Consider the following 12,554-nt stretch of genomic DNA (forward strand, 5'->3'; position numbering starts at 1 on the left):
TTCTTGTGGAAAAAAAATGCCTTGGTTACTTTGTTTCAAGCCATTCTAGCGTGGTATAGAAAGCCTGCAGAAAGATTTGTGCCAGTTCTCATTAATATTCAACGAGCTAAGCTGCTTGACTCTGATTGGCTAACAGCTAGCCAATGAGAGCCTTGTTATCAGCATCCTTTACCCAGCGCAACTGGTCGAGCTCATGAATAGTAATGAGCTAAGGCAGCACCACGTCAGACTGACCAGCTTTTGTAATTGGCCTGATTTCTCTACTTATTTCTTTTCAGTGGCTAGAGCTGACAGGAGGTAGCAGTTCATTTTCACATTCACGACATAACACAAACACATATGGACCTAACATATTTCAAAAAATACAAGAAAAAACGTTTTTGTGTGGCAGGGCACCTAAAAGCTTTCTGCAAAGCTGGTCAACTGTCAAGCTGTAGTAACTGAGTAAAGGACATTTTAAACTGAGCTACAGCAGTGAGACCTGCAGAGGGCAGCGTAGGGCTGTTTTACTGGAAGTAGCAGCACACTCAGGCAATCGATCAATAACACTTAAATTCAGCATAGGACACCAACCCTGTTCTAAATCCAATCCTTGGGAGTCATTTAGATATGTTAAAATTCAGAGGATTTGACTTGCGAAAAACTATATGCTATTATATTTTAAAGGTCAGACTTCCTACAGAAACAAATGGGTTACACCCAGTTGCCAGTTTAGTCTAACCTCACTGATGTGTATGGGATGAGCAAAATATTGGAAACACCTCTCATTTAAAGCCATACAGTTCAACAGCACCATAAACTACAATTATCAAAAATGATCACACAGTTGAATCAACACCTCCATAAAACAGATTGAACAAAAAAGGGAGGGGTTTCTGTTTCTGTCATAGAAACTTATAAGAAAGTGTCATAGCTTTATAGGCTTAACAAAGATTTTTTTAAATGCCCACAGAGTGTCCCGAGAACCAGTCGGTTCAGCGATACAAGGTCTGAGATTCATGGACCTGATATCCCTCTGAAAGTGGCTTCGATCTGCTCCAGTGTCTTGCCCTTTGTTTCTGGGATGAAGGCCATGGTGAAGATGACGTTGAGGACGCACATACAGGCAAAGAGCCAGAAGGTTCCAGCGCTGGTTAGAAGAATCTGGAAGAGGTTGCATTTAAAAATGTTGAAAAGGCCAAAGAGGAAGAAAGGTTTTATAGTTTCACAGTAGATTCCAAAAACACATACAAAAGCAACAGGACTGCATGGAGCTGCAACTAAAGAAGATTTATTATTTATCAAATAATTTGTTGATTACGTTTTCGATTACTCTATTAATTATTTAGTCTATGAAATAGTCAGAAGCCATAGCCCAAAATGAAATTGCTTATTTTTTCCGACCAACCCGTCCAAAACCCAAAGATATTCAGTTTACAATGATATAAAACAGAGAACAACATTCTTGATAAATTACTTCAATTATTAGTTGTCTGTCAATCAATTACTTGATTAACTGAGTAATTGTTTCAGCTCTAATTTCTATCGAAGCAGTAGTTTCAAATTTATGGGATTATTTTCGTGCCTTTAATTCCAAGCGAAACTTCTCAAGTATCAAACAAAAATCACTAACTCAGCAAAAACAATTGTCATCTCAAAAGTAAAACTTAAAAACAAAACATTTGTGTAGTCATGAACTATTGGTCTTTTATTTGTTTGATAATAGGGGTGTGCAAAAAAATCGATTCATATTTCGAATCGTGATTCAAGCTCTACCGATTTAAAATCGATTCATAGAATTCCAAAAATTGATTTATTTTTAATTTTTTTTTTAATAGTATGTCTACTGCAATCACATGGGAAAAGTAACAACATTTACATAATGTGAATAGTTTTTGAATCAAGAATCGAAAATCGATTTTGAATCGAATTTGAATCGTGAGCCTAAAAATCAATATTGAATCGAATCGTGACATTTTCTGAATCGTGCACCCCTATTTCATAATGTGTCCTTTTGTTAACAGTTCCCTCTGCTTCTTTCTCAATGATCAGTCTTTTGCTCTCCATTGTGTCTCTCCATCATGTTTGCCTTAACTGCAAACGTGATGGAGAGAGCAACTCAACTGTAAACAAAAGGACATCTTATCAAACGAATAAAATATATTAAAAATAGTTTACGACTGCACAAATGTTTTGTTTGCAAGGTCTGAGTTTTACTTTAGAGATGACAATGTTTTTTGCTTGAGGTAGTGGTTTTTGTTTGATACTTGAGAAGTGTTGCTTGGAATTAAAAGGCACAAAAGTAATCCCATACAAATTGAAATAACACTGACAGATCCAAACAAATACTACCCCAGAGCATCCAAAAATACAGAAAGTCAGTGATGACATGTATGTAAAGTTTCTCACCTTGTCCTGTGAACACAAAATAATCCTATCAGGATTATCAGAAAACGTTTCGACATTATGTTGAGCTGATAAAACAAGTTAACAGGTGAAATACAATTTAAATAGTGGCCTGTTGAGCACTCACCATCATTTCTTGGAAGGTCTTGGTGACGACGAATGCCATGGTCCAGTTGGTGAGGACGCACACAGCACTAGCAACCCCCCTAACTTTGGACGGGAAAATCTCCGACATAATAAGCCAGGGGATCGGACCCCATCCCAGAGCAAAACCTGGACATAGCAACCATTATTAATGTGGTACAGGCTGTGGGGAACACACACCAATCCATATGTTCTGGAAAATCACCAGTGGTGGAATGTAAGTACATTTACTCAAGTAAAGTACTTAAGTACACATTGGAGGTACTTGTACTTTGAGTATTTCCATTTTATGCTACTTTATACTGTAGTTCTACTCTCCTACATCTCAGGAGGTAAATATTGTACTTTTTACTTCACTACATTTGTCTGACAGCTTTAGTTACTGTTCAAATGACAGTTTTTCATCCTGTATCAGCAGCTAACTGAAGTATTCCCTCCAGTCACCGTCATTAAAAATGGGAGCTACTCCCCCCACCTATTAGTTCACTGTCCCCGACTGCTACACAACATTAGCTTTTTGTCCTCTTAACATAGTCATGAGAGACAAAACATGTCACATATAACACAAGACATTTCACAAAAAGGATGCTACAAAGAAGAAGAATTAGACATAAATAAAGGGGAAACGAAATGTGGGAGATGGGATAATTTGGTATAAATTGATGGGATGTTTAGAATTCGAATTTGGAGAGAGGGACAGGAGAGGAATAAAGAGCATTGTATTGTTGTTGAGTTTATTGTGGAAACAATTATTTCACTGCACTTTTAAAATCTTGATTAATAATTTTGACTCTACCTGAGCATTTAAATATAAAAGATATTCCCTGCTGCTGATAAGCGAGCTTTAATAACTGGATTATTCATGTCAGACATGTGTCTGTAACCCAGGATCTCACCTGTGATGAAGACGGCCATGCTGGCCAGGGCCAACCAGGCCAGGTCAGCGTGGGGTTCTTCACCAGCCTTGCTCTGGATGTCCAGCGCCAAGAGGGTCAACGACGTGGTGCTGTGAAGTTTGGACATCAGGTAGAAGTAAACCCCGAATGCTGTAGTGCTGATCGCCATGGCAATACCTTGATTATTAATGGGAAAACAAACAAAGATCTGTCATGACCTCGTGGTCTTGTCTGGTGCTAAAAAGAGAAGAGGAGCTGATGAAATGATTTTCATTCCAAAACCCAACACCAATATCCAATTTGAACAAAATAAAAAAAGTGATTTAAATACATTTTTTTTTCATTTAATGCATTTATTAGGGGTAGATGCTAGATCGCATCCAACGGATCTATCTACATCCACACGGCATACTGCGCAGGCAACAAAACTTTGCTTTTAACAGATATTTGAACCCTGCTACAACGCGATGCTGGTAGCCAGGGTATGACTGTGAGTATATTTTAGCTTCTAAACCAAAAACTACCCAACCGGACATGGTCCAGTAGGAATGGGATCCAAAATTGGGGAGAAATGAACAACATATGCAACCTTTATACTGTAAAGAAACCGTTATTGGTGATTTTTCACGGTAGAAAGTGCCGTTATACTCTGTTACAGTCAATCCCTGGCTGCAACAGGCCATATGAGCGTCGCTTTGCAGCAGGATTCAAACAACCGTCTGTTGAATCATGTTAAAGCCCAAGTGTTTACACACGCAGTATGTCTGTGTGGACTTCGACACGTCCATTGGGTCCAATCTAGCATCTACCGTTCATTAGAGAGTTGATAGTAGAGAGATGGCAGTAAACGAGAGGAGAGAAAAACAGGAAATGATATGAAACAAAAGGGACGTTGCAGTTCATTATCAGTGCCTTAAAACTGCTGCCAACAAAACGTAAATAAAATGTGTTTAATAAATTAATCTTGATTGAAAATACCTGAGATGATGAGAAGGACCTTCCTTCCAGCTTTGTCCATAATCAGCGCTGCCACTCCTGTAAAGACGACCTGAATCACACCCACGATCACTGAAGCTAGATCACTCTCCTGAAAAACAACAAGACATTCACATTGATTCTTTCAACAAGACACTGACACAAAAAGTGCAATAGCTCTCTGATTTGTAAGTAGATAAAATAACAATTCATCGTGGGATTTCTAGCTGAAATGTGGTCCCTTTTTTGTTTGCATAGAAAGGGATTGCTCAGAACAGGTACTTCATTGTTTCAATTGATGCTTTTGTGGTTTTTACTTATAATCAGAAACGTATATATTTTCAGTACATCCTACAACAGCTTTTCAAGTTCTGACTAGAGAATAGCAGACTTTCAGTCAAAGACCAATGTGGAGCTTTTTTGTGAAGAAAAGCACTCGAGAGTATTGGACAGTAGTTGAAGAACACATCTGTAATTGTCTGTAATTTCCCCAGAATATATCACAATTTTAAGCCTACTCACCTTAAAATGTGCCTGTTCAAATATGGTCTCAGCGTAGAACATGATGGCATTGATCCCCGTCATCTGCTGGAAGATCATCAGCATGACACCGATCACCAGAGGCTTGTAGACACCAGGGTCCTTCAGGTCGGACATCTGGAAACTAGAGCCCTGAGAGGAAACAGAAAGGCCACCGTCATCAGGCCACACAACAGTCAACACTGACTAAAGATACAATCAGTTAGACACTTCATTGTCTGGGACTGCAGACTGGACTGTTTAAGCCTTTGACCTGAACAGTCTGGGTATTGGTTTCAACATTTCCAACAGTGGTGGCATTAGCATTGAGGGGGAAGGTGCTGTTGTGGTCAGAAAATCACACAGTCCACCGCATCGCAGCCAAGCCAACCAACCACAGCCTCACCTGCTCATCACAAGCCTCCTCGATGCGGGCGCACTCCCATTCGACGGGGGCATCCGGCCCTCGCAGGAAGCGTAGCGCCTCCTCAGCTTCCCGCCTCTTGCCCTGTGACAGCAGGAACCGCGGCGTCTCTGGCATGAAGCACATGCAGACCATCAGCAGCGTTGGCGGGATGGAGCAGCAGATCGCGAGCCAGCGCCAGTCCAGGTAGAGACCTGCAGGATGAGTTCACGTAGCCCAGAATGAGAAGCTGGAACCAAACTGTATTCAGCATTTTTGGTAAAGAAATAACAAAACAAAAATAGTTGCCAACTGGAGAGACGATGCGATTCGGGAACTTCGGTCGGTAAGGGCCAACGCCGTTATTGTCAGATCAAATTCAAGGAACGGCAAGAAAGTCGGTTTGGTAATGACCAAATTAAGAACCGGGTCTGTGATCGTGGTGTAAACAGAGTCATGTCCTACCTCCTCCACGCTCTACCCAGGCGTCACCCCTCGCCTAAACCAAAAGAGAGTATTTCAATCCAGGAAGTCAGAACGCATCTGACATGGACAATCTCCTGTTGTGTGAAAGGAAAGCTCCGGACAATGACCTGAGTCTGCGGACATTGTTCGGAGTTCATATGAGAAAATCAGAGAGGATGCTGAGGGGCCCCAAGCCCCCTTAGGAATTAAGGGACCTTCCAATAGAAAGATAACTCCTATTGAAAATTACAGGAGACTTTTGTATCAAACCACACAATGACATCAACTGCCTTTGTCCTCTTGTCCCCATTTTTAAATGGTTGGCCCAAAGATAATTTGGGTTTTTCCCCCAGTTTTGTTCCAAAAATGTGCGGGTCAGACTGAAGGCTGCAGGACACAAGAGGAGCCTTGTCAAGTCCAGGTTTCCTCACGACATCTTCATCTGCTGCATCTAAAAATACATTCCTCTGCAAATCTGATTGTTTCGCTGGATTTTCTACAACGATCAACAGTGTTCACCTTTGTGCTGAACAGCAGCTGGCTTGTGACAAAGTTTAATTCTTTTTCCCCATACCATTTTTTTTCTCCGTACCATTCAAACTATCAGACAATGATTCCTTCACATGACATCAACTAAATACTATTTTATTTTTATTATTTTATTTAGTTTGTTATACATTGTAAGTGGCATTTAACCCAAATGACATACTTAACATTTTTTCCTCTATAGGAGACAACCCGCGTGTGTCACGTGATACACCAGCTTCTATTGGGTAAACGTGAATGGTATGCAGCTAACACGATTAGCGAGAAGCAGCTATTTTCATACAGGCTGCTGTGGAAGAGGCAGCGCAGGACTCTGATCATATCTGAGGATGTTCACATCACATGATGGCCACGTTTTGGTCATCTCTTTTTCACAACCTTTGATCCAGAGGTTTAAAACGGCACAGCAACCTCAGATAAAAACACTTTAAACTAAACCGTGTTGTCACAGGGTGTTTGACAAAGAAAATAAAAACACATAATCACCAGAGAGAGAGCAAAGATATTACACATTTTTAAATAAGGGCGCAGATTTGTAGCTCTGTATTATGTAGCTACTGTCATAATGGTGGCTGTTGTAAAGTTGTATCATGGAAACCCCTTAATGATTTACAGCTCATAAACTGCTTTGTTACCTTAAGTAACCTTGTTAGACTTCTTTCTTACGTTCATTTCAACATTCAGCAAATTTCAATAACTTGGAGTCAGATTTTACAAAATGAGATTTAAGGATGCCGTAAACGCATAAAGCTGGGAGTACATACCTGCGAGATACACTCCCATGATGCCTAGCACCACCATGAGTTGCACACAGGAGCCTAACAACCCACGTACCCGCTCGTGTGCCATTTCAGAGATATACAGCTGTACGAAGAGAGACAAAGACAATTACACAGGATGAACACGCCAGAGTTACTGTCAGAAATCAGCCAACTCTCAGAGGCTAAAATCCATAGAAACATAAAAACTTAATGAGCTCGGAAACCTGGGATAATCAGCAGTGCCAAAACGATAAGCCTATTACTAATCTAATTCTGCAACTAATGTTGTTTTTATTATTATGGATTAAAAAGCTAATCACTTTACCGAATTAACTGATTAATCGTCTGGTGTATAAAACCAGAAAAATAGAGACAAATGCTAAATTATTTTGTCCTTCCAGTCTAAACCACCCAAAACTATTCAATTTACAGTCTCTGTCTGTATGAGCTCTTGAGATCTATGGGACATATTTATAAGTAGTGCGTTATGTACAAACTGTGTATTAAGAGGGGACCCTTATTTACTGTTACACCGCCGAACAGCATGCTGGGTACAGCTAGCTCTCCGCTGCTTGCTAAAGTACATTGAAGAACAGATAAAGAAAAAGAGACTGGAGGTGCTACATCGTGGCAAACTCAAACATTTTAAGCAACATCAATGTAACTTTTGGAATGAAGGCTTTTGTTCCTGGAAATAGCCTGGTCCCAAATAGCTAGCTGGGCTAGCAAATGACATGTATACATTGCTAGGGGATGCAACTATGTCATGGCAGGTGTAGCCTATTTCTCAGGACCTAAGGAGTGCAGTGTCCAGTGTGAAGTTTTTTGGATGAGTAGCTTTCGAGAAAGCTGCAAGCAGCAACACTGGAGGAAAAGCAATCGACTCCTTCCAACTTTTTCAACAGCCACTGCACTAGTGATAGGAAATACAGAAAGACAGCCAATGCTCAGACTTTCATAAATATGGAAGCTTGAAAACACTTAAAGATATGCCAGCATTCATGTGAAAATACCACAAATATACTATTGAGGGAATGTGATTACTTTAACATGTGTATTTGTAGAGAGGCTGTCGGCAACAGGGCAGGAGATCACAGTATGAACAACGGAAAGCAGGAAGAAGAAAAAAAGAGAAGAAAAGCCATGTCATGACAACATGGGGACAAACAGGTGTTAAGGCAGGAACGTGACTAACAGAACAAAACTGAAAAAAAGGGCGTTAGGCCAGTACCGGGACGACCAGTGACGTGACCCCACTGGCGAGGCCGGTGAGCACTCTGCCGGCGTAAAGCATCCACACGTTCTGTGCTGCGATGATGATGGTGAAACCGAAGACGAATGGCAGCGAGCAGAACATCAGACTGAGCTTCCTGCCGATCTTCCCCACCATCCAGCCTCCCAGCAGGCCACCGGCCGCCGCTCCCAACGTCACTATGGACTGAGAAACAAACAACACAGAGCATCAGGGAATAACTTCTAGAATTGTATTTACCCTGTATTTTCACCAATTTTGAATACTCCAAGTTATGAAGTATTCTATTTTTAATACTCCAAGTTATGTAGAACTAAGAACTAGAAAATGTTAAAATCTGTACTTTTTTTACTGACTAGCTTTTCTGCCTAAACTTTTCAGTCATATTTATCTATAGTATCAATTTATAGCAGGTTCACACAAAAATACCCATTAAACAACAAGAACTATACACATGCAATGACTAAAAAGAAAAAAAAACTAAATTAAAACTTAAGTTCACTGACTGGATGTTTCTTACTCAAATGCACCTTGGGAGTCGTACTTGACTTCTCTCCTTCAGTTTTTATGTTCACAGACTTTTTAGTCAAAGAACCAGATATTTTCTAGTCTGTGTCCTTGACATTCCACTTCCAGGATTGCTCCGGTGCCGCAGGAAATTCTGCCGGATGAATGTCTTTTTTCGCCGATGTCCGTTTCCTTGCGCTTTCTTTGTGTTGGAATTTTAAACTCCGGTGGATTTCTGAGGACTACGGTTAACTGCTCCTCAGATCTCTGCAGGGTAAATCCGGACAGCTAGCTAGACTATCTGTCCAATCTGAGTTTTCTCTCGCACGACTATTTTACAGCGGTTCCGTGCGGAGCTTAGCGCCGCCCATGACGATTGTGATTGGTTTAAAGAAATGCCAATAAAGCAGAGAACATTTTTCTCCCATCCCAGAAAGCTGTGTGGACTAGCCAGACCCTCCTCCACTCCTTATGTGGATGGCCTGGCAAAGCATGACTAGATATTTTCTAACACAATTGTTCATCATTCGTACTGACAATTCAACTGTCAGTCAGCAACATTAGCTGCATCTGACATTAGGCCCTACCCAGTGGTGTAGTATTGTAGTGGGTAAACTGTACTGTGTATATATATATATATATATATATATATATATATATATATATATATATATATGGCATATCATAGTGGGGGGTCTGGGTGTCCTCCAGGGAAGTTTTGAGCATCAACGACTTCATTTCCTGTATTTGGATACACTTTTATGCACCAATTTACAGTGGAAATACCTTTATTTAGCCTATATAAAGAAGAAAAACACAAATGACAATTCAAAATATATCAAAAATATAATAGAAAGTATGTTGTTCCATGTCATTGGGCATTCTTAAGTGGGTATATACTGTGTAAACCTGTGTATCACGTAGACTACACTACTAGCTCTACCCAAAAAAGTAGTAAAGAAATTGTGAAATTGCATTTAAAAACTTTATTTTGTTTTCAATAGCTTCCATTGTTTCACTTCACAATCTCAGATGCAAACACAATTTGGTGTTTTAACATGTATATTGACTTTTAATATTCTGGTCATAATCATCTACCCTTCATATAGAAGTAACTAAACCAATTAGTTTCATTTTAATTACATTTGACGTCTGTTACTATACGAGTCTCTTTCTGTGTTTCTTTAAACTGTAATCAGGTTTTGAACTCAAGTGAATCCGACGAGACGTGTTTGAACACGTGGTGACATATAACTGCTGATAAGTTAAAAAAAAAAAACACTAAAAAACAATTTAAAAGCTGTTCTGCTTTGAGGCTTGTGATAATGAATCATCATCATACCCCGAACCAGGAGGCCTGGTTAGCGTCCAGCCGCAGCCGAGGGTCAGTAGTGATGCTGGTAAGTTCGGGGATGGCGGGAGAGCTGTACCCCAACACGAAGCCGAAGCTCATGGGACCCAGAACAGATGCAAACGTCGCCAGGTACAAGTTCCTGTTCTTCACTTTACTGTGGAGAGAAAGAGGAACAGAGCAGAGTGTAAAGGTCAAAGGCCATCGTATCAAAACTCATCAAAGGACAGATCAGCAGCTTTACACACAGAGCCTACATTTGCATATCAAATGTCTCAGTTGTAAAGTAGAACACTGCAGGCTTTCTATAAGCCGACACCTAGAGGAGCAATCCGCAAGTTGTTTATTTTGTGTAGTTTGTACGAATTAAAATAATGTCATTTATATTATGTCTCTGTTCTTTTAGCATTAATGAGACCAACAGGAGCTACATGTTTTGAGAACTTATGATGGACATTATTTATTGGCCAAACAATCACACTTTTTATTGTTAATTAATGCTAATACATGGAAACTAATGGATCCTTGAATAATGACAAAGTGCATTCACATGTTTTAAACACACCAGCATTGTTTGCCCAATAGTTAGATGAAGTGATGTAAAGTGTGTCCGTTGCAGTAAATGGGCTGAGACATGCAAAACATGGAACTGGAATTGTCCTTTAACAATCCATCTTTGTGTTGACCTTAGAGCTGCGATAATTCAATATGATACAATCTATCATCTTTCAATGGAATCGATAGGGTAAAGAAGCATACTCAAACTTCTCAGAAAATGTGATCTGAAATAGCCCTACCTGGGAATGAATGTCATTTGGTCTGCAACATTGCAGTATTGATTTTATAATTACACTTTACATTACCACACAGTTCAATGTGATTGACATCAACTGGATTACATAAGATTTCACATAAGTGAGCAGATATCCCCGATATGCATATATATCGTGGTAAATCGTTATTGAGATATGAATACATAGAAGATCTGGTCAATATCGCCCAGCCCTACGAAAACAGCTACACTGAGCTTTCACTGTGTATTTGTATTTTTTAACTGACCTGAGATAAGCATCCTGCTCAGACATGAGTCCAGTAAGATCATCATCTCCATCCTCCGCATCCAGGAGCCTTCTCCTCTCGTTTTGGATGTCCATACTGACAGCCGTAATGTTTTCTGGTGTCTTCTTGTTCACCTTTTACATGGATCACAGGTCAGGTAAAGAAAATCAACAATCATAGGCTAGTTATGGCAACCGTTCAGCCACACGAGGACGGAATTGAAGAAGAGAAACTATAACAGTAACACAGCTAGCCGCAAAGTAGACATCGGTCATTTCAGTTGTTTAAATTTGACCAGTTATCGCTGACTGTGAACGAGGGTTTTTGCTTCCTCCACCGGCGGCCAACTTGCCTTGTCAACAATTCAGTCAGCTGATCATCATTTGTGCCTTTTATTTCCCGTTTTCAAAATAAAAGTCTTTACGGAGCTGTAAGGACAGAGCAAGTTGAGTATGGGAGCGTCGTGGAATGTTATTTTAATTGGCAGACTTTTTAATACTGTATAGGAACTACAGAGGCGTGGTTTAAGCACAGACAAACAAAACACTGCGCTTTTCGAAGTCACAACTCAAAACTACAACACTATTAACACTAAATATTATACGGGTTGACGCTATCTTAGCTAGCTTAAAACGGCACCGGAAGTGACATGAGGGGAACCTCTAGCTCTAAGTTGAAACTCTTTGTTTAGAAAATAAAAGCCTCGAGCGCGGGGGCTATTGAAGTTGGTTTCCATGGTTGCAACCAGTAACGCACGCAGCAACTTTAATTTTTAAATTACAGCACGTTGAACTGACCTTACGTTAATGTGAAACAGCGTATTTCAGCGAGTTGATACTATGGACGCCGCAGGGGCGATACATGACCCCACGGTAACGTTAAATAAATGTTTGTTGCAAAGTAACGTTAGTTAGCTAACGTTACTTTAGCTGCAACTACGTTAGCTGACAGCAGCGTTAGATTCTCGATCTAGCTAGCTAGCTAGCTAACGTTAGCTGTGTTTGATAACGTTAAACGAAATAAAAAGCAATAACGTTAATTTAGTGCCAACTAATAACGATATAACACAAGCACAAAAATACAGAATATGGTATTTAAATCGTGATATAATGTTAAAATCTGTCTTTTTGTAATGCAGATTTAGCTAGCTAATGCTAATTTGTAACTACGATTTTGAGTTCAATTTAAAATTAATTTGATTCCTATTTATTTCTATATGTAAAATGTCCTTAAAAGGCATTTGATATTGAGTTGTATTGTTATTGCTGTGATCAACTTGTGTAATGCATTA

The 12,554-nt window shown here is 39.8% G+C and overlaps 1 protein-coding gene across 2 annotated transcripts; it reads right to left on the reverse strand.

Moving 5' to 3' along the window:
• Window positions 1–312: 312 nt before the first annotated feature.
• Window positions 313–11,637, reverse strand: slc2a8 (solute carrier family 2 member 8). Of its 2 annotated transcripts, XM_031305304.2 has the most exons (11): window positions 11,264–11,637; window positions 10,196–10,361; window positions 8,326–8,532; window positions 7,098–7,197; window positions 5,326–5,537; window positions 4,923–5,072; window positions 4,404–4,512; window positions 3,552–3,602; window positions 3,426–3,509; window positions 2,513–2,658; window positions 313–1,143 (listed from the first exon to the last, which is right to left on the reverse strand). In XM_031305304.2, exons 1-11 carry the CDS (start codon window positions 11,356–11,358, stop codon window positions 997–999), a joined length of 1,467 nt encoding a protein of 488 aa, XP_031161164.1. In that variant the 5' UTR covers window positions 11,359–11,637; the 3' UTR covers window positions 313–996. The 2 variants fall into 2 exon arrangements, with proteins under 2 accessions (XP_031161164.1, XP_031161163.1); XM_031305303.2 differs by having other exon boundaries at window positions 3,426–3,602.
• Window positions 11,638–12,554: the final 917 nt, after the last annotated feature.

This window comes from Sander lucioperca, chromosome 2, assembly GCF_008315115.2.
Source record: "Sander lucioperca isolate FBNREF2018 chromosome 2, SLUC_FBN_1.2, whole genome shotgun sequence".
In the NCBI taxonomy this organism is placed as follows: domain Eukaryota; kingdom Metazoa; phylum Chordata; class Actinopteri; order Perciformes; family Percidae; genus Sander; species Sander lucioperca.